This window comes from Rhineura floridana, chromosome 3 (genome assembly GCF_030035675.1).
Source record: "Rhineura floridana isolate rRhiFlo1 chromosome 3, rRhiFlo1.hap2, whole genome shotgun sequence".
Lineage (NCBI taxonomy): Eukaryota > Metazoa > Chordata > Lepidosauria > Squamata > Rhineuridae > Rhineura > Rhineura floridana.
The window spans coordinates 102,338,128-102,358,915 of record NC_084482.1 but is presented as its reverse complement, the minus strand read 5'-3'; the positions used below and the strand labels follow the sequence as shown (position 1 = coordinate 102,358,915).

The 20,788-nt window shown below is 40.4% G+C and overlaps 1 protein-coding gene across 10 annotated transcripts in view; it reads right to left on the bottom strand.

Annotated features, from left to right (window-relative positions):
* The window catches only part of TCF7 (transcription factor 7), a 177,082-nt gene extending 157,297 nt beyond the window's left edge, over positions 1 to 19,785 (bottom strand). For 5 of the 10 annotated variants that reach the window (XM_061617090.1, XM_061617094.1, XM_061617096.1 and 2 more), the window contains exons 1-3: positions 19,093 to 19,784; positions 18,864 to 18,930; positions 17,867 to 17,973 (exon numbers count right to left, since the gene is read on the bottom strand). In XM_061617090.1, coding sequence (XP_061473074.1) covers positions 17,867 to 17,973; positions 18,864 to 18,930; positions 19,093 to 19,335 — 417 coding nt within the window. In that variant the 5' untranslated portion in view covers positions 19,336 to 19,784. Of the gene's footprint in view, positions 1 to 17,866; positions 17,974 to 18,863; positions 18,931 to 19,092 lie in introns of all 10 variants that reach the window. The other 5 variants (XM_061617089.1, XM_061617092.1, XM_061617097.1 and 2 more) reach the window with 3 other exon arrangements.
* Between the last annotated feature and the right edge of the window lie 1,003 nt (positions 19,786 to 20,788).

Genomic DNA, 20,788 nt, shown 5'->3' with positions numbered 1-20,788 from the left:
TCTGGAGGACACACATTTGGATAAGGCTGGTCTACCTGTTTAAACAGTATAATTTTGGAAGAGGAAAAACTTCCAGAACATCTCATGTCGGCTTCTGAGTGAGTGAGAGTGAGAGAGCAAAAAAGAGAAAGAGAGAATGAGCACAGACTCTATAACTTGAAATTCCTGTTCATAGCAGTGGATTTCTGATGTTCCATAAGCTTGCTCCTCCAGGATAATGAATATTACAGTATCCATGCTATGAAACTACTCACTTGAGCAGTTAAATGCTGAGGGTGGTATTCAATGCTAGTCCTACTAAAAGTAGACCCATTGAAGTTAATAGACATGACTAATTTAGGCTCATTAATTTCAGTGGGTCAACTCCAAGTAGGACTTAGTTGAACACAACATTGACAGTAATGGATTAATGTAAACAGATTAATTCATTTTTTAAAAAAATGAAATGAAGTATCTTGACAATTTATTTATTACCACCACCATTATTATTCAGTGCTATTTAAATTCAAAGAATTGATATTGAGGGAATAAATATCCAGAGGATGGATACATTAGTATTAATATCAGCAGACATATGCTGATTCTTTCTTTGTTAAAACCAGTAAGCGAAGTGCAATAGGATGTTTGATTCCAAGGCATAATTAAATGGGAAATCTGGAGAAAAACAGAACACTTTAAATACTAACTTTTAAAATGGTAGCATGGGTTCAATGGACAGATCACTTTTCCTCACCAGTCCTCCACATTAGCAATGTAAAATACATCACTGTTCTTCAACCTTGGGTCCCCAGATGTTGTTGGACTACAACTCCCATCAACCCCAGCCACCCTAACCGATGGCGAAGGATGATGGGAGTTGTAGTCCAACAATATCTGGGGACCCAAGGTTGAAGAACAGTGGAACATGGAATAAAAGCTGGGGAATTATCATGACATTTGGAAAATCTACATGGATCATGTTTGAGGTACAAGTTGATTAGACACCCATGGTTCTCCAAGCAGATACCTCACTTGGGGGCACTGGAACAGGACTGTGCTGTCCTCAAACCTTCCCATCCTCACTTTCCTAATCCCCACATCCATCTGTCTTTTACCTCAGAATTGTTGCTGCTGCATTGTATTGGCTTTGATTATGTTTTGCAATTATTAAGTAAAACAAAAAACTAAATAAAATTAAAATTGCAAAATGTGTCTATGATGCTCAGATATTAAAACCAGAGATGAAGATTAATTCAATCCAATTAAATTTAAATCCAGTGTTGCATAAGACAAGCTCTGACTTTGAGAGATGGAAAACAAATGTATTAGAGTTTATAGAATTAAATGAATACAGTTAAAATGGGTATGCTTCTGAGATTTCCAGTTCTTAGGCTGCAATTGATTAGAAGTGTGGCAAATGGAAGTACCTTTTAAACAGGTCTATAAAGTATTGTTTTTGTCAGGGTGGGACAGGTAAAATGTTGGAAACAAAGATTTGCTGCAGTCCTACATGTGCATACTGGGAGTACCTCCCAATAAAACGGCTTGGACTTACAGGATCAAACATCCTTTTTTAAAAAAGTCCATTATAGCCAAAATAGTTAATAAACCCAGTGCCCACCCAGAAAGATCTCTTAAAATTAATTTTACCTATAAACACTGAATATACTAGAAAGAGCATTGTAGACATCCTAACTATTTTACCAGTGTGAAAATAATTGGCTAGGTATGGCATTTTAATGTCCATTTTCTCATGCAGAACCTCAATCCCATTTTTATATCTGGCCAGAAGGGTAGCATGGATCCTTGTGGAATGCTTTACTAACAATCACCCATGAGTAGAGTTTTATATATTTCCTATTAAAAAGGATCTCAAATGACATTACATACTAGGAAAAAGACATGTAAACAGTCACAAGAAGTGTGCCTACTGTCACTGCCAAGTTGGCTTTCACATAATATTGCTCACACAATAAAATTACTAGATAATCGGATTCAGGGCGGATTAAGTTTAAGCTAATAATTACAGCAAGTAGCCAGCTAGAGATCCTCTTAATATCTTTCAGTATTCAGCAGTCCATGTGATACCTGTCATATCAAAGCAGTACATTAGGGAGGTTCTTTAAGAAGCATTGTCTAGATATAATAGGTGTCTATTCACCCTTCCTTCCTTCGCTAGGTAAATGGATCATGTGTCCCTTTCCTGTCAAAGAGCATTTTGAAGAAATATTAGAAAGCCATTATAATAGGCATCTAGATGTTATTGGACTCTAACTTCCACCAGCCAACATAGTCAATGGGCAGGGATGATGGGAGTTGTCATGCAGCAACATCTGGAAGGCTGCAAGTTCTCCACCACGTCTGCATTAACATACTGAGAAATGAAAGAGACTGACTGAAGAGACAGACAACAATAGAGTTCAGAGTTGGTGAAGGACAGGTCTCACTGCTGATATTTTATTTGCAGTATTTTTCCTTAGGGACAATTGAGAGATGATATTAACTAAACTAGTCTACAGAAGTCATCCTTCTAAATCTACATGATCAACAAATTGCCCTCACATTGACATTTTTACCTTTAAACCAAAGGCATCTACACAAAATATATCACAGTGATAAGCATTATGGTTTGTATTTTTACCAGTATCAGAGTAAAAAATAACATATGTAATTTTTGAGGATGTACCACACATAGATGCCACTTCTTGCACCTTTAAAATATCTTCACTATTGAAACTGTTTCTAAGGGATCATATAATGCAATTCTGTGCATGCCTACTCTGAAGTCAGTCTTGTTGAGTTCAAGAAAACATATTTCCAGGTTTAGTGTACAGGATTGCAGCCTGATTCACATACCCTGTTGCCATTGCCAGTCAGTGCTTCACCACACACAAGTATTATGAACTGCCCTTCAGAAAGAAAGGCAGCGAAATAAATATTCAATGGTGCATTCAGAGAACAACTGAGAACTGTCCAAGTTGTAAAAGCAAATTTGTAGTAATTGTAGAACTATAGATCAACATGTTAAATATGTCAACCAACATTGCTCCAAGATCTGCACTGCACTTAATTCTTATTAGACCATCTTACACAATTTTGACATAAATCCCAAGGATTTCATTTTGCCACTCTCATGAGCCATTCCTTCACTCATTCAATGAGATCTCCCTTTTCATTGGCATGTGTCACAGACACTGAGTTCCAGTAGACTTTAGTGGGGAAGGGGAATGAGGATGGCAGGAGGCAGAAACAGAGAGGCATTGGTTGTATGTCTCTTGCAACAGCTATATTTTTAATATTTAATGAATGATTTAATCACCTTTTACATTTGTCTCAAGGAGATTTATAAACACACCATAAAACAACTAAAATAGTTTTATAAACAGTTCAAAAACTAGATAAGTTTAAACCTAAGGCAGAGACCTTTTCATCCAGCTGGAAAAGCCTATCAGACAAAAATGTCTTCGGTTATTTCTGATAAGTGCAGATTGTGGGCACCTGCTGTACCTCGATAGGGATGCCATTCCACATAATGAGGGCAGCCACACTGAAAGCCCTGCCCTGAGTTACTGTGGCATGGGCTGCTGATGGTTTTGGAATTTAAAGGAAAAACTCTCCTGCAGAATGTGGTCATCTATTGAGAATATAAGGAATAAGGCAGAATGACATCACATCATATGTAATAATCTGGCCCTGAGCTGCATCCTCATTTGAGCAAAAGAACTGAAAACTGCCTGTAAAAAAAAGAGAGAGCAAGCATTCTTTAAAAAGAATAAAATAAATTCCCACGCAAAATGCAACAAGCCAAAAACTCCAGCTCAGAGCAATGTTATTTTAAAGAATTTTTCTTCCCGCCCTGTCTTTAAAATATCTTACTTAGTTCTTTTCAAGTTAGGGTTATTAAAAGCTGAACAAAAAATGTTGCCATTTCCCAGATACACCGTGTGCTCATTTAGCTCAGAAATCGCTTTGTTCTTCAAAGTGAGAGTTTCTAGGATGTTAATCTGTAACGTGGATAAGCCTTGTGGGTTTTGGTTTTGTTTCCTTTTTTTTAAAGAAAGAAAACCAAACAGCTGTTTTTGTACTGTTTCAACAAACACCCTAAAATTGTATTCAGAAACTCACATAGGAAGCAACTTAACATCAGTTAATATGTATTCAGCTTAATAAACATAGCAGCTATGGATACAATATTATGCAGAGGAACTATCATGAAGGATAAATATAATGCACAAGGACTTTCACACATACTATCATTTATTCTCATACTGCAAAGGCTGCAGTGTGTAAGAAATTGGCTCTATTAGAGGTATTTTTAGGAGTGTGTTTCCTCAAGCCAGGGCAGTGGATAAGAATACCTTGGAGTTTCAACCCTTCAATTATGAGATTCCATGATTCAGTGTTTCTTCCCTACTGATGCTTCTCCAGTGCTCTCAAGTTAATATAACTCATGTCAGGCCCACCAAACACAGTTTTTCTGAAGCAGAAAGAAAAGCCTCAAGGCATGCATGCATAAAACAGGACTGCATAAAATCAACATCTCTCTTCTTCAATTCACAAAAGATAAACCAGGTCAGACTGGTCACAACTATGTGAAACATTTTCAATGGCTTGAGCATGTGCAGTACAATCAAACATGCACTCTTTGTCTAGTGAGTATTGATGTGGACCTTGCATACATGCATAAAACAGTTCTGGATATATAGTAAGTGCTGTCCTCCTAAGCACATTTGTATAGAAACGAAGCTCACTGGATGACCTTGGACTAGTCACTCTCAGCCTGACCTACATCACTTGGTTGCTGCGAGAGTAAAATGGGTGTATACTGCCCTGACCTCTTTGGAAAAAGGGAAGATTGAAAAAGGAATAAGATGAATACTAAAAATATATAAACTGATCTTTTGAGACACAGTGGCCAGGTTTGCTCATCATGTTATACCAGTCTTCCTCAACCTGTGGCCCTCCAGACATTTTGCACTGCAACTCTCATCATCCCTGAGTACTGGCTACGTTGGCTGGGATTGATGGGAGTTGCAGTCCAAAATATCTAGAAGACATCAGGGTGGGAAAGACTGGGCTAAACGATGGTTTACCATGACATGCACAAGCAGGAAGGAGTTGCAGCAACACTCAGGCTTGCAAACTGCCACTCCCCTGCATGGTTGAGAGGAGTTCTGAAGCTTTTGCTTAACCATATTCTGCTGCAATAAATGGGTATACATACTAACTATGGTTATTTTCAAACAAGTGAACTTCAAACCATAGTTTCTGGAGCTGGCTTGTTGAAACTAATCGCAATCACAATTCTGGTCCAAACAACAGAGCAAACCGTGGTTGAGTAAAAATGGAAGCAAAAGCTCCACACTCCTCCTCTTTACCACATGTGTGTGTGTGTGTGCGTTGAGGAATGTATAAGTTGGAGCCTCACTGTAGCATGTGCACTTCTTGCTAAACCATGGTTTACCATGAAGGGAAAATGCAGCTTGACTGAAATGAGGGCTCATCAGGTTATACAGACTGTGATATTTAGCATGAGGAGTTGTCTCTTATAACAGTGAATGTTCCTTAAAATAAAGAGGATTAACAAAAACAGTGTGACATAATGGACAGATCATTAGATGTGGCCTAGGGAAATTTGGGCTTAGTCGCCATTCTCCTGAGCTGTGGGGTCCTGGGCAAGTAACTACCTCTCAGTCTATCTTACCTCACAGGGTTTTCATGAGTATACATGGTAATTAGCCTATCTATGTCACCCTGCACTTCTTGGAAGAATTGTGAGATAGACATGCAGTTAACAAACAAACCTTACTTCAGGAGTGAAAAGCAGGGAAATGGGAATGCTGCCTCTTTGAAGAACTTGACTGAAGATATAAAGCTAGATTCTGCTTTGCATAATTTGCTTAATTGACCAAGAGTAACAGAATTATGAATCATGCCTATAGTACTCTGTATGCAAAATGCTTCATAGTCCTTATCACATCCATCTGCACAGCATCCTATGAGCCATTTTTAATCTTTACTGTTCTAATTTTATAGATGGTGAACTGAGACAGAGAGGAAGTAGTCTGCTTGAGGATACTCAGTGAATTGAGATACTTCATAAAATAAAAATTTAAAAATGCAATAACAGCACTATCACCCAGGCTTTAATTATCCAATGCTCACATTCATTTTGTTTCACCTATAGATTCATGTCACTGTAACTTTTGTAAAGATAGTAATTATATCCAATTTTCCCATTATATAAATGCATTAAATATTCCACAGGGCATTTGGATACATGGAGTTACATGGTAATGAAGTGTTATACCAGTTTAGCTGTATGAAGACTACACAAAAGGTTGGACTGCAAAAGCAATATTTGCTGATTATTATGAATAACATTCCCTATTAAATTAATGTGAAGCAAATGCAAAAATATTTCCCTTTTAGGTTTTTTCCCTCCCCATTATGTACAATTGATCTTTAGAATGCAACAGAATTTGATAACAAATTTGAATATAGTATTGCTAGGTTTAAATAGCACTAAAATTCAATTCATGGAAACAAGTTCTGACCTTATTTTCTAAAAGAAGTAAGTTCCATTAAAATAAACATGCTTAACATGGACACTAACTTGGCAAGAGCACCTTGAGATGTTAGGCTAATGGAAAGCACAAGTAACAAAGCATCCAGAACTGGCAGAGCCAGGATCAAACCTGACATGATATTGTGTGAATGTAATTAAAAAGCAAGTGTTTGTTATATAAGTAGCAACAGCAGCATCAAGATCACATGGGTGAGGATAGTGAGTTTAAGCTTTTCCACTCCTGTAGTGGCCCCTAAATAAAATGCCTCTCCCCCCCTCAGCATAGGGAGGGCAGCCTCCATTGGTGTCAATCGTGGCTTCGCTCCAAATGCAGTTTGGGGCAATCAAGTGATTTTTGTCAGGAACGTGGCAAAAGTGGAGAGTGTTAAAGCCTTCCTTCCACTTTGTTAGAAGACTCCTCTTCCCCTTACAGAGCTACAATTTCCACAGTGGTATAACAGTCTATCCATTTCCCCAAAGAACTTTGGCAATTGTAGCTCTTTAAGGGGAAGAGGGGTCTCCTAACAACTCTTCACAAACTACAGTCCCCTGGATTCTTTGGGGAAGCATTGACTGTTTGAAGTGGCATGACACTGCTTTAAATGTATAGTGCGGATGGGGCCAATGTCTGTATCATTTTTCTGTGCATACACTCGGTTGTGGAGAGTCAATATAGTTCCTGGTTCTCTGACATAATGTACAAATGTTTTCTTTTAAAGACACAGCTAATTCACATATCACAGAAGAAAAGTTGGCAGGAATACATTACATTTTAATATGTAATTGGGGGAGTGGGAGAGAAGAAGCTTTTCACTTGGTATTTAGGAAGGTATAAATTTTACCTTGGCTTAATACACAAAACCAAAGAATCCAGGCTGGCATACATAATGCCAGTATCTATCCTTCCATCATAAATGTTTATTTTAAACCCATAAAACTGTATGTATCTGACCTCAGCCTGCTGAAGCCAAAGGGAGTCCTTGTTTACACTGAGGTTGAGCAAGACTGGCCTACAAATACCGATGGGAAACCCCAGCTCATTTCCGTAGCTCACACATCCAGTTCCAAAATTAAGAAACGTAGAAATGCTTCTTCAAGCCTTTTGCCTGCCATATATTACCAACCTGCTACAAGATGAAACAAGGTTCAGAAAACTCCCTCAGGTCTCACCTTAATTATATTACCATAGCAAGGAGAATAGTTTAATCTGATCAAAGTTTCAACATGTCTGACCTTTAAGGTTTATAACCACCTAAAAGGCAGACTTACCTACTCAAGAGATGCCTCAATTTGGTTTTAAAGTCATTTGTACCATTTAAAAGAGGATATACTATTATGACTTACAGTTCATTCTGAGGGGGGAAATTAGCTTTTGACATTCCACATGGATTTGCAACAAGCATCTCTCAACTCTTTCAAGGAGAGGGCCTTCCAAGGGTAGACATAGTTTCATAATGGAAAGCCTGCTGGATTAAACCTATCAGCTCTTATTGATGTTTTGATACAGTGGCACAACCAAGCAGTTAGCGGCATAGTAAAGGAGACCTGCAACAAAATTCTATAATGTACGTTCACCTCCTAACATGAATGTTCTATCCATGGCTTCTCCCAAGGTATTTAAGTTGTAAAAGCCTCAAGCAAGCCATTTCACTCCACTCCCCCTTCTCTAATTTTGGTTTTCCAACTGACTCTCAGTCCTCCATTTTTTGGATTTTTTTTGGCCCCCTTTTGGTTGTTTTAGAAAAATGTTTTGTACTTCTAAAATACTTTGGGATTCATCTAATCATCCAGATACAAATCCTGTTGGCACTCAACCATACCAGTTTGTTATTAGAAGAAACTATATTAAGAAAGTCTTGGTAGAAGAGAGAGTAGACATATCTACTCTACATGTTTAGCCACAGCATAGTAAAGTAAAACATTGCCACCTTTTCTTCTGAAGATCAAGAAGAAAATAATATTAAGATCTTACCGATTTAAATTCTCAGAAATCAAATGTTGCATGTTTACATTCCCAGAAATAAAAAAGCAGCATTGTTTAAAAATCCATTGTTCAGGCCAAAGGGACATGTAAATATCATTTCAACATAAATATATTAAATATTCAGCATATATTGAAATAAGTAGCCTAGTCTCATTTACCAAAGCAACTGTGTGAGTGAGGGCGTGCACATCCAGTCCTTTAAAATAAATCAAGAAACTTTTTAGAAAGGTCCCTATTTGCACAGCTATAGGGGAACAACCTGTGTCCCTCTACACATTACTGGCTGCTGTTCCCATCATCCTTCATAGGGCCATGCCCAACACCAGTGGTAGGGAACGGCTGGCTTGTGAGCCTAATTAGGCCTGGCAGAGGTCTTAATTAGGCCTGCAAGGCCATTTTGGCCAAGCCACACCCACCTGCTCAACACCCAATATCGTATCTAGCATCAGGTGTGGGGCAGGTAAAGATGTGTCTGAAATTAGCTACAATAGGAGTTCTCCATTGTTTTGGAACTGCTTCCATGTGTTGAGGCATTCATGTGTGTTGTCTTGCCCCAAGAATTGGTGTATATGTGAAACAACTTGCTGCATGGAACAATGACCATGTGTAGGGTTGCCAGGTCCATGGCCTGATCCTGATCCTGTATCTTTAGGAGAAGAGAAGGTCAGCCAAGTGCAGGTGTTCTTGCAACTCTGTAATGGGAAAAACCACAAGGTGGAATTCTCCCTCCCCCCTCCACAACTTTTAAAGATACAGAAGACCTCTTGGAGGCCAGGCCTGGCAACCATTTTCACCATTTTAAAGCCTAGACATGAACTCACTTGGTAGAACAATGCAGTTCTCGTTCTCTCTCTCTCTCTCTCTCCCCCTCCCTCTTTCTTAAACACTCTTACCAGGGAGTAATACCCACAGAACTCAGTGCAAGTTATTCCTGAGTAAACTTACTGAGGAGTTTGCTCTCAGACCCAACTTAAATGCCCTGGATTTCCCCAAGAAATGTTATTGTAATTAACGTATTCTTTGGTGGTATAGCAGAAAAGGACCCTTAACAGTCTGGAAAAGCACCTTGGGGGGGGGAGGTTGAAGGGGAACAGAAAAAAAGGATTACAGAATTAATCCCAGCCTCCTACATGTTTACAGGAAACCCTGACAAGAAATAGTAAGCTCTTGGGTAATGCATAGTAATCTCATTTTAGAAAAAGAAGGGAAAGTGAGAATCAATTTAGAATTTTAATTCAGCAGAAGAGCCAGTGCTAGAAATTTCAATAAATCAATAAAATCCAGGGGGTTTTTTTGGGGGGGAATACAGGTTTATTTTTTGGGTGGGGTGTATTGTATACAGGGAGACACTATTGATCAGATGGCTATTCCAGCCTCAGCTACATTTTCTGCTGCCTCCTCCACCCTTTTTGATAGTTGTTCAACCAGGATGCTGTCATTAGAATCCAGTTTCCCAGTGTCAGTCACTAACTAAATTCCTAGGAACCCATCTCTCTCCACAAGGTATCTGGCTTCAGATAACTTAAAAGGCCAGTTGATTCCCAGTGATCAAATGATTGGGAGGGCACATCATCCTCTTTTTATGGTGCTTGAGTGAGGACTACTGAGTCAATCTGCAGGCATCCATATTTAGCTGAATATTAAAAGCATTTACCCAAGCTGAACCATCCGTCCCAGCTACTGCTTATCAATCGGCCAAGTGCTCTGCCTCTGCCCCGTTCCACTTATACAAGTCACCTGAGTTGTAGGGCTGGTAGCGAATCACGTTCAGCACTTGATAGTTGCTTTTGGGGGCTTTTTCTGAGTGTTTCTGTTCAGCAAATCCTTGTTGGCAATCAGCTTCTGTGTTTTCAGGTCAGTCTCATTACCTCCACCCGACATCTTAATAGTCAGCTGAGTTGTCCCTTTCCTTCATATTGGAATTCTCCAGATTCAGTTCAACTGGCCATTTTCAGCAAGGCCAGCCCTAACGTTAGGCAGAGTGGGATGGTCACTGCCTTGCCAAATGCTGGGGTAGGGAGTCAGTAGCTGTGGCAGTTCCACTTGTCACTCCTCCTGAGCCCCACTGTAATTTCACTTGTTGGAGAATAGAGCAGTCTGTACCAAATAGAGCAGTCTGTACCAGTCTGCCCTGCATCCTTCAAGAAAGCCAGCTGCCCTCAGGTGCAGTGGAGGACACTGTTCCATTCCCAGTATTAGAGTAAATTCAGTCATCTTCTGTACATGGAATTTGGAATTGGGGGAGAGAGAGAAGGGGCACGATCTTACCCTTTGCCTCAGACAGCAAGATACCCTGAGGCCATCCCTGATCTTCAGCATTCACACATACTTATACTGAATGCACGGAATGCAATCACTTGTCTCTAAGGTGTAATCTTTGGCCTTTCTAGAGATGATGGGAACATGTTCTGATTTAAAGCTCATTTCTCTATGCATCTACAGAGTCTGCAGGTTAATTTAAGTTCTGAACCAAATCTGTTCAGCCCTGGTTAAGTGCCTTAACATCATAAAACTGGAAAGTCTAAAAACCGAATATATGAAATAAGACATAGAAAAATCAACCCTGGTGATACAAATATGAAAGGGGGTGATGTCACAAGCAAGGAACACTATCACAGCTGTCAGGGAACAAGAAGCCAAGGAGTGCAAAGTCATGTGCTTCAGTGTTCTTATGACTGTTGGGCATCATACAGTTTGTAATATTAAATATATATTCTGCCTTTTATCCAAGACGTTCAAAGCATCATATGTAGTTCTCTCTCCTGCATTTAACTCTCACAACACAACACACCTATGAATTAAGTTAGGTTGACAGACAGTGACATGGCCCAAGATCATCCACTGAGCTTCCTGATGGAGTGGGGATTTTCAACCTAAATCACTCCAGTCCTAGTCTGACACTCTTAACTACTACATTGACTTCACAGTATAACTAATCAATATTAAATTTGAATAGGCCTACCATGACCCTCTGTGGATGGGCTTGTTTTGAAGCCAATATCTGACTTTGCTCTGAATGGGCCTCTGTTACTTTTGCAACTGTGTTGGCAATAGGCTTGCAATGCCCTCTGTGACAGAGGCCTTGATGCAAGTGAGCTGATAGATGCTGTAAGATCCACAGGCAATTATAAGATAAATAAAAGGGTGCTACCATGGGCAAGCTTTTGAAGGACTTTTTGCAAGTGTAGATTGTCTGAACAGCCTTGAAGCCTTGTGTACCACACATGACGCTTATTTGGTAGGATAAGATCTGCAAGATTTTTGGAGTCATGGAAATACTTCACGATTTTGGCAGCAACTGAACACAACTAGTGCGAAAGTGTTTATGGCTTTTGCAGAAAATCAAATCAAATCCAGGTTAATATAAATATAAAGCAACTTAAAATCTCATGATCAAAAACCCTCATACAGCTCCTCACAATTTTGCTTCTTATCCTTTCAGCATATGTAACTAAGATTCTAACTGATGGAATGGTCAGATGGATTTAATTCTTATGACTACAGGTTTTTGAAATTTCGCTAGTTACTGATCCATCTCTCACTTGGAGGCGTGCAACAAGGACCAATCAATACATACATCTTCTATTGCATCTTAATCTCCTGGGCATTTCCTTGGAACTACAAATTTATGCTCTGATTATAGTCTACTTTAGGCCTTTAGTCCACTTTTTCTGATTATAAATTGGGAGTAGTACAAACCACAGTCATTTCATCAAAACCACTATATGCAAGTTGCTTCTATTCATCTACAGATTGTTTAAAATAATCCTCATACATGGAACTAAAGATCTAGAGTAGGGCCCCGCTTTACAGCGCTTTGCTTTACAGTGCTTGCTAACACAGCGGTCTCAATTAGATGCAATTAGACTAAAGCCCCACTCATACGGCGCTAGTTCCGCTTTTACGGCGGTTTTCGGGTATTGCGCACCATTCTATTCAATGAGTTCCGCTTTACAGCAGAGGTCCGGAATGTAACCCGCCATATGAGTGGGGCCCTACTGTATATTGATCCACAAATTTTAATTGATATTTCTGCATCTAGCAAGAACATGAAACAATATAATGTTAAGCCATAAGTACTGAGCTTAAGTTGTGTTCAGGTTCTGCTGAGCCAAAAATTGTATAAAGTGGGACTGCACAGAACTCACAAACAAGAACCACTCTCTGCTCTGTCCACCAATGCTGACGTGGCTGATTTTTTTATAAAGTTAGCAACTTTTTAAGGGCAACTTCATATATTACATGGAAGTGGTGAAGCAAGAAGCATTACATTTATATCCTACCTTTCCTCCAAGGAGCTCAAGGTGGTAAACATGGTTCTCCCCTCCCCATTTTATCCCCACAACATCCCTGTGAGGTAGGTTAGGCCGAGAAGCAGTGACTGGCCCAGAGTCACCCAGTGAACTTCATGGCTGAGTGGGGATTTGAACCCTGGTTTCTCAGGTCCTAGTCCAACACTCTAACCACTATACTACATGCAAGGTTACCCTAAGAAAAGTCTCCTAAATCTTCACAATTTTTAATATGTATTTGTGTACCCATGCCTGTACTTCTGTTCCATCAACGAGGACAGAGTTGAATACTGCTGTAATGGGAGCAGCGGTCTCTGTTTTTTGTAGTTTTTTTTTAAATAAAGAAGCTAAGTTCCCCATTTCCTTGCTTTGCTTTTCTTTCTTTCTGCCAGGTGTAATGAAGAAGATGCTCCAGTATTTTTAAAGCAAGTACAGCTTCTTGTTCAAATTACTATTCCAATTTTCTATTACTGGCAAAATAAACTCCCATGCACTTACATTCACAGCCCAATCCACAGGCAATTAATCCTACTGTCCTTAGTGGGGCTTGCTCCCTTCTTTAGGATTGCAGCCTTATTTTCTCCATTTTATCACTACTAGTAAACTAAGACAATTGCTTGTCAAAGTACCTTTCAATCATACTGTTGTTGCTTTTTTGGTAGTGTTTTACCTTGTAAGCTTTCAAAGATACTGTATCATCCACTATTTTAACTGAGTGAATTTTTGGTTTTGCTGTTAGAGAGACCTGCTTATCATCTAGTAATGGACCAAACAGCAAGGGGATGAACCTGAAACACTCTCTTTGTTGTTAAAGAAGCACCTACAAAGGACCAATTAAACTAGTCATGAATTGGTATTACTTTAACAAGCTATAAAAAGTTTTACTAGTCCATTTCAGCTCATTTCTTCCATAGTTTTCATTTATCAGTTACCAGTGCCCTGGTAATAAAAGTTAGCAATTGCAATATTATATCCTTTGCATTCATTATATAAATAATTTAACATAAAACTATAATCTAGGCACAGGTAACCTTGTCCACAAGCTGATTGTTCTTCTCTTTAAAGGTCACCTTCAGTTATTTGTGATAGCAGGCAACTGCAGATGTTGTCCATATAATTTTGGCTTGGAAAAAGTAACAAAACATTGTAAAGCTGGGTCTTTCCCCTTTTCTGCTTTTAGGAACTGGTACTATTTTTTCCTTCCAATTATTAGAAAATATTAAAATGCTTTCTTTAACACCAGACATTACCCTTCAGGAATTTCTAGAATTTCAGGCATGCTCAACGGAAGCCAGCACCTTTGCCTGCATGCAGTTGCCCTAGTACAGAGAAGCCAACCTAAATGTGGGCTAGCTTCATTGTAAAAGCAAAAGGTTTGGGAGCAGAGGAAAACCAGAACCATCCAGCACCAATCATTGCACAAGTGGTGCTCCTGCAATTAGCCAGAGATCAGCACTGTCAGTTCTATAAGTGCCAATCACTTGTTGTTAAAGTAAGCAGAGGGATGGAGAAGAAGCTTTCGGTCACTCCAAATGCTGTTGCTCACTGAACAGGTGAGAAACAGTATTCTTAGCCTGGATAGTGCTGATCATATCTTAGGCAGGCTTGCATGTGCATGCGTGTGTCTCTGCAGAGCAGTGGAATATAATCGCTGTTTCCAAGATAAGGCCCAGTGTCTTTATGAACTGAGCAGCTTGATCTTGTTTTCATTTCAAGCAGATGTGCATTTGCAAATTCTTTTTGATATCATTTTGTTTTCAACTCCCATTACTTAATTCTTTGTGGCACAGGAGGGAATCACCCACACATCCTTTGGGATAAAGTTAGACTTTCTAGTTACATTTCTAGCAGGCGCAGGCGAGAGTATGCTGTTATTTCATTCACAGACATCCTCCATTGTTCTTATAACTCACACTAGTAATTTTCTTTTTGTCTGAATAAGTTTCTTATTACTAAATAACAGTGTTTGCTTTCTTTCATGGTAAAACTTACTTTGATCCTTATTGGAAAGCAACTGTCTGGAATCTTCTTTTTAAGTTTATCCTTTTTGTTTTGTTTACAGTGCCTTTTGCAAAAAGAATACCATAGACTGGAGCTTGGAAAAGCACAGAAAGGGGCAAAAGACTGGAGCAAATTTCCCTATGATGAAAGACTTATACTGCAATCCTATACAGGTTTACTTAGAAGCAAGTCCCTTTGAGTTCACTGTGGCTTACTCCCAAATAAGTGGGCATAGTGCTGCAGCCTCCAACATGCGTGTGTGTGTGAGAGACATTAGGGTATTATAGAAGTTATGCATGGTTTGCGGAGACAGAATGAATTTGCTCTCTTCTTTCATAATGTTAAACCTAGGACCTTGTTTCCACAGTAATGGCCATTGGCCGACAAAGGAGGTTAGACAAATCCAGGAAGCAATAGGTCTAGCAATCACTGTCAGTCGTGATTGCACATTGAACCCTTCATCTAGGCAGGCATTACATCTGTGAGCACCAATTATTGGGGAACAAACAAAGGGGGGAGCTGTTACTTCATGCTCTGCTTGAAGGCTTCCTGGAGGCATCTGACAGGAGAAGGAGATTCGGCTAGACTAGACAGACCTTTGTTTGGATCAAGCAGGGTCTTGTGTCCAGCCTAAGATGTACCATGGGTTTCACCTGGCCATTTTTCTCTTTCTCTGGGAAGCCACCTTAGATATATTTTCTACCACCAATAGTTTTTACCATTTCCTCATAACCGTCTAAAATTCTACCAATCACTTCTTCTTTAATACACTGAAAATGTTGTTTTATCTAAAATATTGCTGAACAGAAACACACACATATAGCTAATCTCACACATCAGTCATCTAAGAGACTTGCTTGCCCATTGTCACTTCAATATCAGGCAGTGCTGACTGTACACTCAGCTAAACCCCAAAAGGTATACAAATGTAATGGAAACCATTTTCCCCCCAACTCGCCTATTGTACTTATTTGCAGTAAGAGAAGTTCACATTATGCCATGACTAAACAGCTAGATATCTGGCCTTTGCTGGCTACAAGCTGGAACTAGGGGGGTAGGGAGCAACACAATCCAATGCCTCCTCTCACCCCACAAGTGCAATTACGTTCTATTTCAAGGGTAAAAAAGTTGAATGTTAACAGTGCAATCCTCTACAGATTTGCTTGGAAGGAAGTCTAATCATGATCAATGGAACTTACAACTAAGTAGGAAACTTTCAGACCAGTGGTCCATCTAGCTCAGTATTGTCTACACTGACTGGCAGCAGCTCTTCAGGTTTCAGTCAGGGGTCTCTCCCAGCCCTGCTAGGAGACACCAGGGATCGAACCTGGAACTTTCTGCATGCAAAGCAGGTGGTCTACCACTGAGCTATGGCCCTTCCCCAAAGTAAATTATTATTTATTTATTATTATTATTTATTAAATTTATATACCGCCCGATTAGCGATAGCTCTCTGGGCGGTGAACATAAAATAGTATAAAAATACAATGAATAACAAAATAATATTAAAATACAATCAACAATACAATAAACATTATTAAATGTGTAGCCTTAGGGTGGGAGTAACCCCCATTGAACACCTTGGGGGTTAGTTCCAAGCAAACATCCATAGGAGCACACCACACATCACAGCACTGTCATATCAGTCTTAAACATAATACTTGTAAGTAACCTTCACTGAAAATCAGTGTATGTAAAAGGAGACTGCCACATCAGAAGTGTATAAGGAACTTGAAACAACATGACAAAAGCAAAAAGGCAGGAAAAGAGACAGGTTTTGTACTCAGCTGATGTCTCCCTTTGCTAAAGAAAAAAGTGAAACAAACAAAATTACTGCAACCACCTTCCGGCAGTCTAGATACTCAAAACATGCCAACCCCAAACATATCTACACTGAACCAAGTCCCTCTGATGTTTATGGACACCACTTCCAAATGAGTAGGCATAAGTTTACAGCCCAATATTTGCAGCATTGTAATCATCTGAGAGGATGCACACAAGCACAAAATATTACCACACTGTTAGGATAGTTTCATCACACTTCATATAGCATTGGTTTATTTAGTCTGACTTTTTCTGCATATAAATTATTGCAATTCCTAAATTAACAGAAAAAGGTTAATTTTCTGATCTCTTTTAGGTGACTATTACAGGAAACAAGAGACAGGTTTGAAATGCAAGGACTCTGTTATAGCAGAGTTCCAAAATTCACTTGCAAATAATGTAAAATGAGGCAGGCCCTTCTCTCATTTGTACCAGTACCAATGCGGTTTCAGTCTACTAATGGTTAGATGTTGTGTATGCTCAACTTTGCCAACATGAGAAAAATGTAGTTTAGGTCATAGTGCTGATTTCTTTTTTAAAAAACTGATCTCTAATACAAGATATGCAAAGTACTAAAACAAAGTGTTCCTATATCATGTGTATAATGAAAGAAAGTCAGCCTGTCATTTGACACTTGCCTGAAAAAAATCTCCTTCCAACAAAATGTTTGCTTTCTTGCAATAATCTCAAAACCAACATATTGTTCAGAGAGAATAGGGGAAAACAAAAGTGAGAATTAAGGCTGCAATCCTATACAAATTTAGGACAGCGTAACTCCCATTGAATGAAGTACATTTACTGTAAAACCTCTGAATATACATCACTCCAGTCTTTATACCCATGCACGCAGGCATAAATGAAAACTTTTTTTAACACTCCAGCTCTAAATATATTTATCTGGAAGCCACATTAATTTTAAAAACACTTCTAAAATCTACTTGGTTTAAGACACGATGGAAACAAAAATCCTGAATATGCCAGATGACACTAAAAATTGATATATTAAAGAAAGGGGTTATCATTTTTAATTAGGCCACTCCCATGTGTTGCTTTAACATCTTTTTATCCCTTTCTGTTTTTCTGTAATCAAGGCATAGTCTTAAAAGATTTGAGGATGAAGACAAAGAAGCATATTTATTAGGATTGTCAGTACGGTAGCCCAATATAAGCACGGCAGTGTGAAATATTAGAAAACTTTATAAAACAAGGAGAGCTCACCAAAGGTGACATAGATCCATTTGGCAGGTAAGCATCTGAGAGCATGAGGAAAGGGTATCCAGAGTAAGAAGATCCTTTATACATCCCTGGATCCTGATGTTTTAAGCCTGTTTAAATAAAAGTATGACATTAGGACTTTGCCTCACAACCAATTTCCACTCCATTCCATTCATACTTGTTTCATGAGAAGATGCATCATTTTATCTCTATGTAGCTGCAAGTTTTACAATGACAACACTGCTTGGTTATGTAAATCTTTGCAGGATCACACTTCCATTTGAAATTAATTTTCCTGTCCCTAGCACATATCAACCAAAAGTCCTGACTTGTTCAGTGGCAACAACAAAGCCACAAACAAGTTGAATAAAAGGAATGTGGATTGATATCAAAATTATTTTCCCCCTCTCTCTTTCCACCTTTTTTGATCTACAGCAGTAAGTTTCCTAGAGTTTTCATTAAGGAGGAAGAGGTGTGTACCCCTCACTCTGCTGCTGAGGTCCGTTCCAGGTATTTGTAGCAGGTCTGGTCCTCCTCCTGAGGGCTCCCAAATGGTTTCCAATCCAGGTAAGTCCAGAGATCTAGACCTGATCGATTTCAGAGGCAGACCTGAATCAGGAGCACCCAGACCAACCTCTGCCTCCCTCCATCCCGGGTATAACACATTCTATTAATCATATTTCAATTATGAGAGAGTTGTCGGGGCGAGGAGGGAGGAGATTGCTTATACTTACTAAGTTTCAGTCGCTTGCGCTACGGTAGCTCAGCAGCTAAGGGCTTCCCCTACCAAATCAAAGTCCCTCCCTCCATTCTTTTTTTTTTTTTTTGCCTGCTTTGATTTAGCAGAAGGACATCGTCGTTTTCCCCGCGACTGCTGCCAACTCCCACCCCCTCCCACGCTCATCATCCTCTCCTTAGTTCAGCATGAAAAGGGGAGGGGGAAAGGTGGGCGGTGGGTAGAGAGAAAGGAAAGGAAGAATGAATGGATTCCGAAACTGACCATCTTCCATGTGATCCGAGAGTTTCTCTTGATAGACCCTTTGAGGATCTTGCAGACGCCTGATTGCCTGTGGAAACGAGGGCGACAAGAGAGAAGGGTGATCAGGAGTGACAGAAAACACATACAAAAGTTTTTAGCTCATCGTAATAACCGGGGAAATGGACTGGAGGCGGCGGCAGTGGGGAAGAAAGAAATCCCTTTGTGGTGCGGTGTGCTCCGACTCTCTCACCTCGGCGTGGGTTCCCGCTGTTGCTGTGGCGTTAGAAGCTTGGGTGCCGCCGTTGCTGCTGCTGCTGCTGCCGCCACTGGTGCTTTCGGACTCGTTCACCAGGGAGGACTTGAGGTCGGCCAGGTCGCCCTCGGTAAAGACGTTCGCCTGGATTTTCTCCTCTTGCTCGCCTTCGTCCTTAAAGGCGATCATCTCGTCATTGGCTCCCAAATCATCGCCTCCGCCGCTGTTGAGCTGGGGCATTTTCTTCTCCCCGAGCCACGCCAGGAACCAGCGAACTTCTTGGTTGGCTGGGGAAGGCGGTAAGGGAGTTTAAAAAGCCGGGCTGGGTAGCGGTCCAGCTACCGGTCTCTCCGCACCTCCAGATCAGTCCTCTCCCCTCCCCTCTTTTTTTAACGTCGGTCTAAGAAAGAAAAGGAATTTGCTTGCAACCCAACGGGAGAAAGAGACAATCGGAGGGATTACGGCAGAAATCAACTCCTTCCTTCCCCCCCCGGTCTGGTTTGTTCCTCCCTCCCAGCCCCAGGAAAGTTTGACGAAGTAGCAGCCAGCCCTGCCTGAGTGAGAAAGCAGCAGCGCCAGAAGGTTCTGCTGGGAAAAGCACAGAGCGCCCGAGCGAGCGACCGCTTGTAAGTGCGCGAGCCAAGGGAGAGCACAAGAGAGCCCCAGCCAAAGGCTTTCGACATCAAAGCAGCCGCCGGCTGATTGACAGCGGCAGGGAGGGGTTGGAGGACTCTTTTCCTCCCTCCGCGCTCCTGCCTTAAAGAGACAGCGCACGTCTGCTCCTGAAGTCCCCTGGAAGGATGCCCACGACTGGCAATCAAACCTGCTGTCTTCTGGATGTGGGGGTGGGCGGGAATGGGAACGTAGCGCTTCCCAAATCTCGCAGCAGGAGAAAGACAGCCAAAAATAACAATAATGAGGAGTTTGGGCCTTTTTCCTCTCCTGAAGAAATGAGGCGCCATCGCATCTAGATGGACAGAAGATGCACCCCCGCTCGCTCGTGCGCTCTCGCCTGATTTTATTTATTTATTTATTTATTTAAGCCATTTATATACCGCTTAGTATACATTAAAATCTCTAAGCGGTGTACAAAAGATAAAACAACAGCAAATATTATAAATATATACAATAAAGCCATAATACAAAAGCATACATAATACAAATTAACAAATAAATATTAAAACAATTGCCTTGCACTTCTCCACTCAACACCTCTTAACCTCCTGGCTCTCACCCAGGACTCCACCCATCCACCCTGGCTGTCACCCAGGGTCCAACACACACACATATGTGACGGTTGAAGTCCTATGCACAAGTACTGTGAAGTAGATCCCTTTGGCCTCAGTGGGAGCCATAAACATGCATAGACACAGGCTGGATGTAAGTAATGAAATCCATACTGAGACCCTGCGATAGGGCGAGCCATAAGTCAAATGAAGGCAAGGGGACCTGCACAATTTCTTAGTAGTTGCCCTACATCAGAAGAACAAATATCCCCCCTCTCTATTCAATAGGACTTACTTCTGAGTAGACATGGTTAGGATTGCGCTGTTATTTGAGAGTAATCTGCACTGACCCCACTCTAACTTACTTCCAAGTAGCTAGACTTACACACAAACACGTCTTACGGTTTTAGGGTCCTGTGGCCTGAAATCGGAACTTTATTACTGATATTCACAAAAAAAAGTGCAAC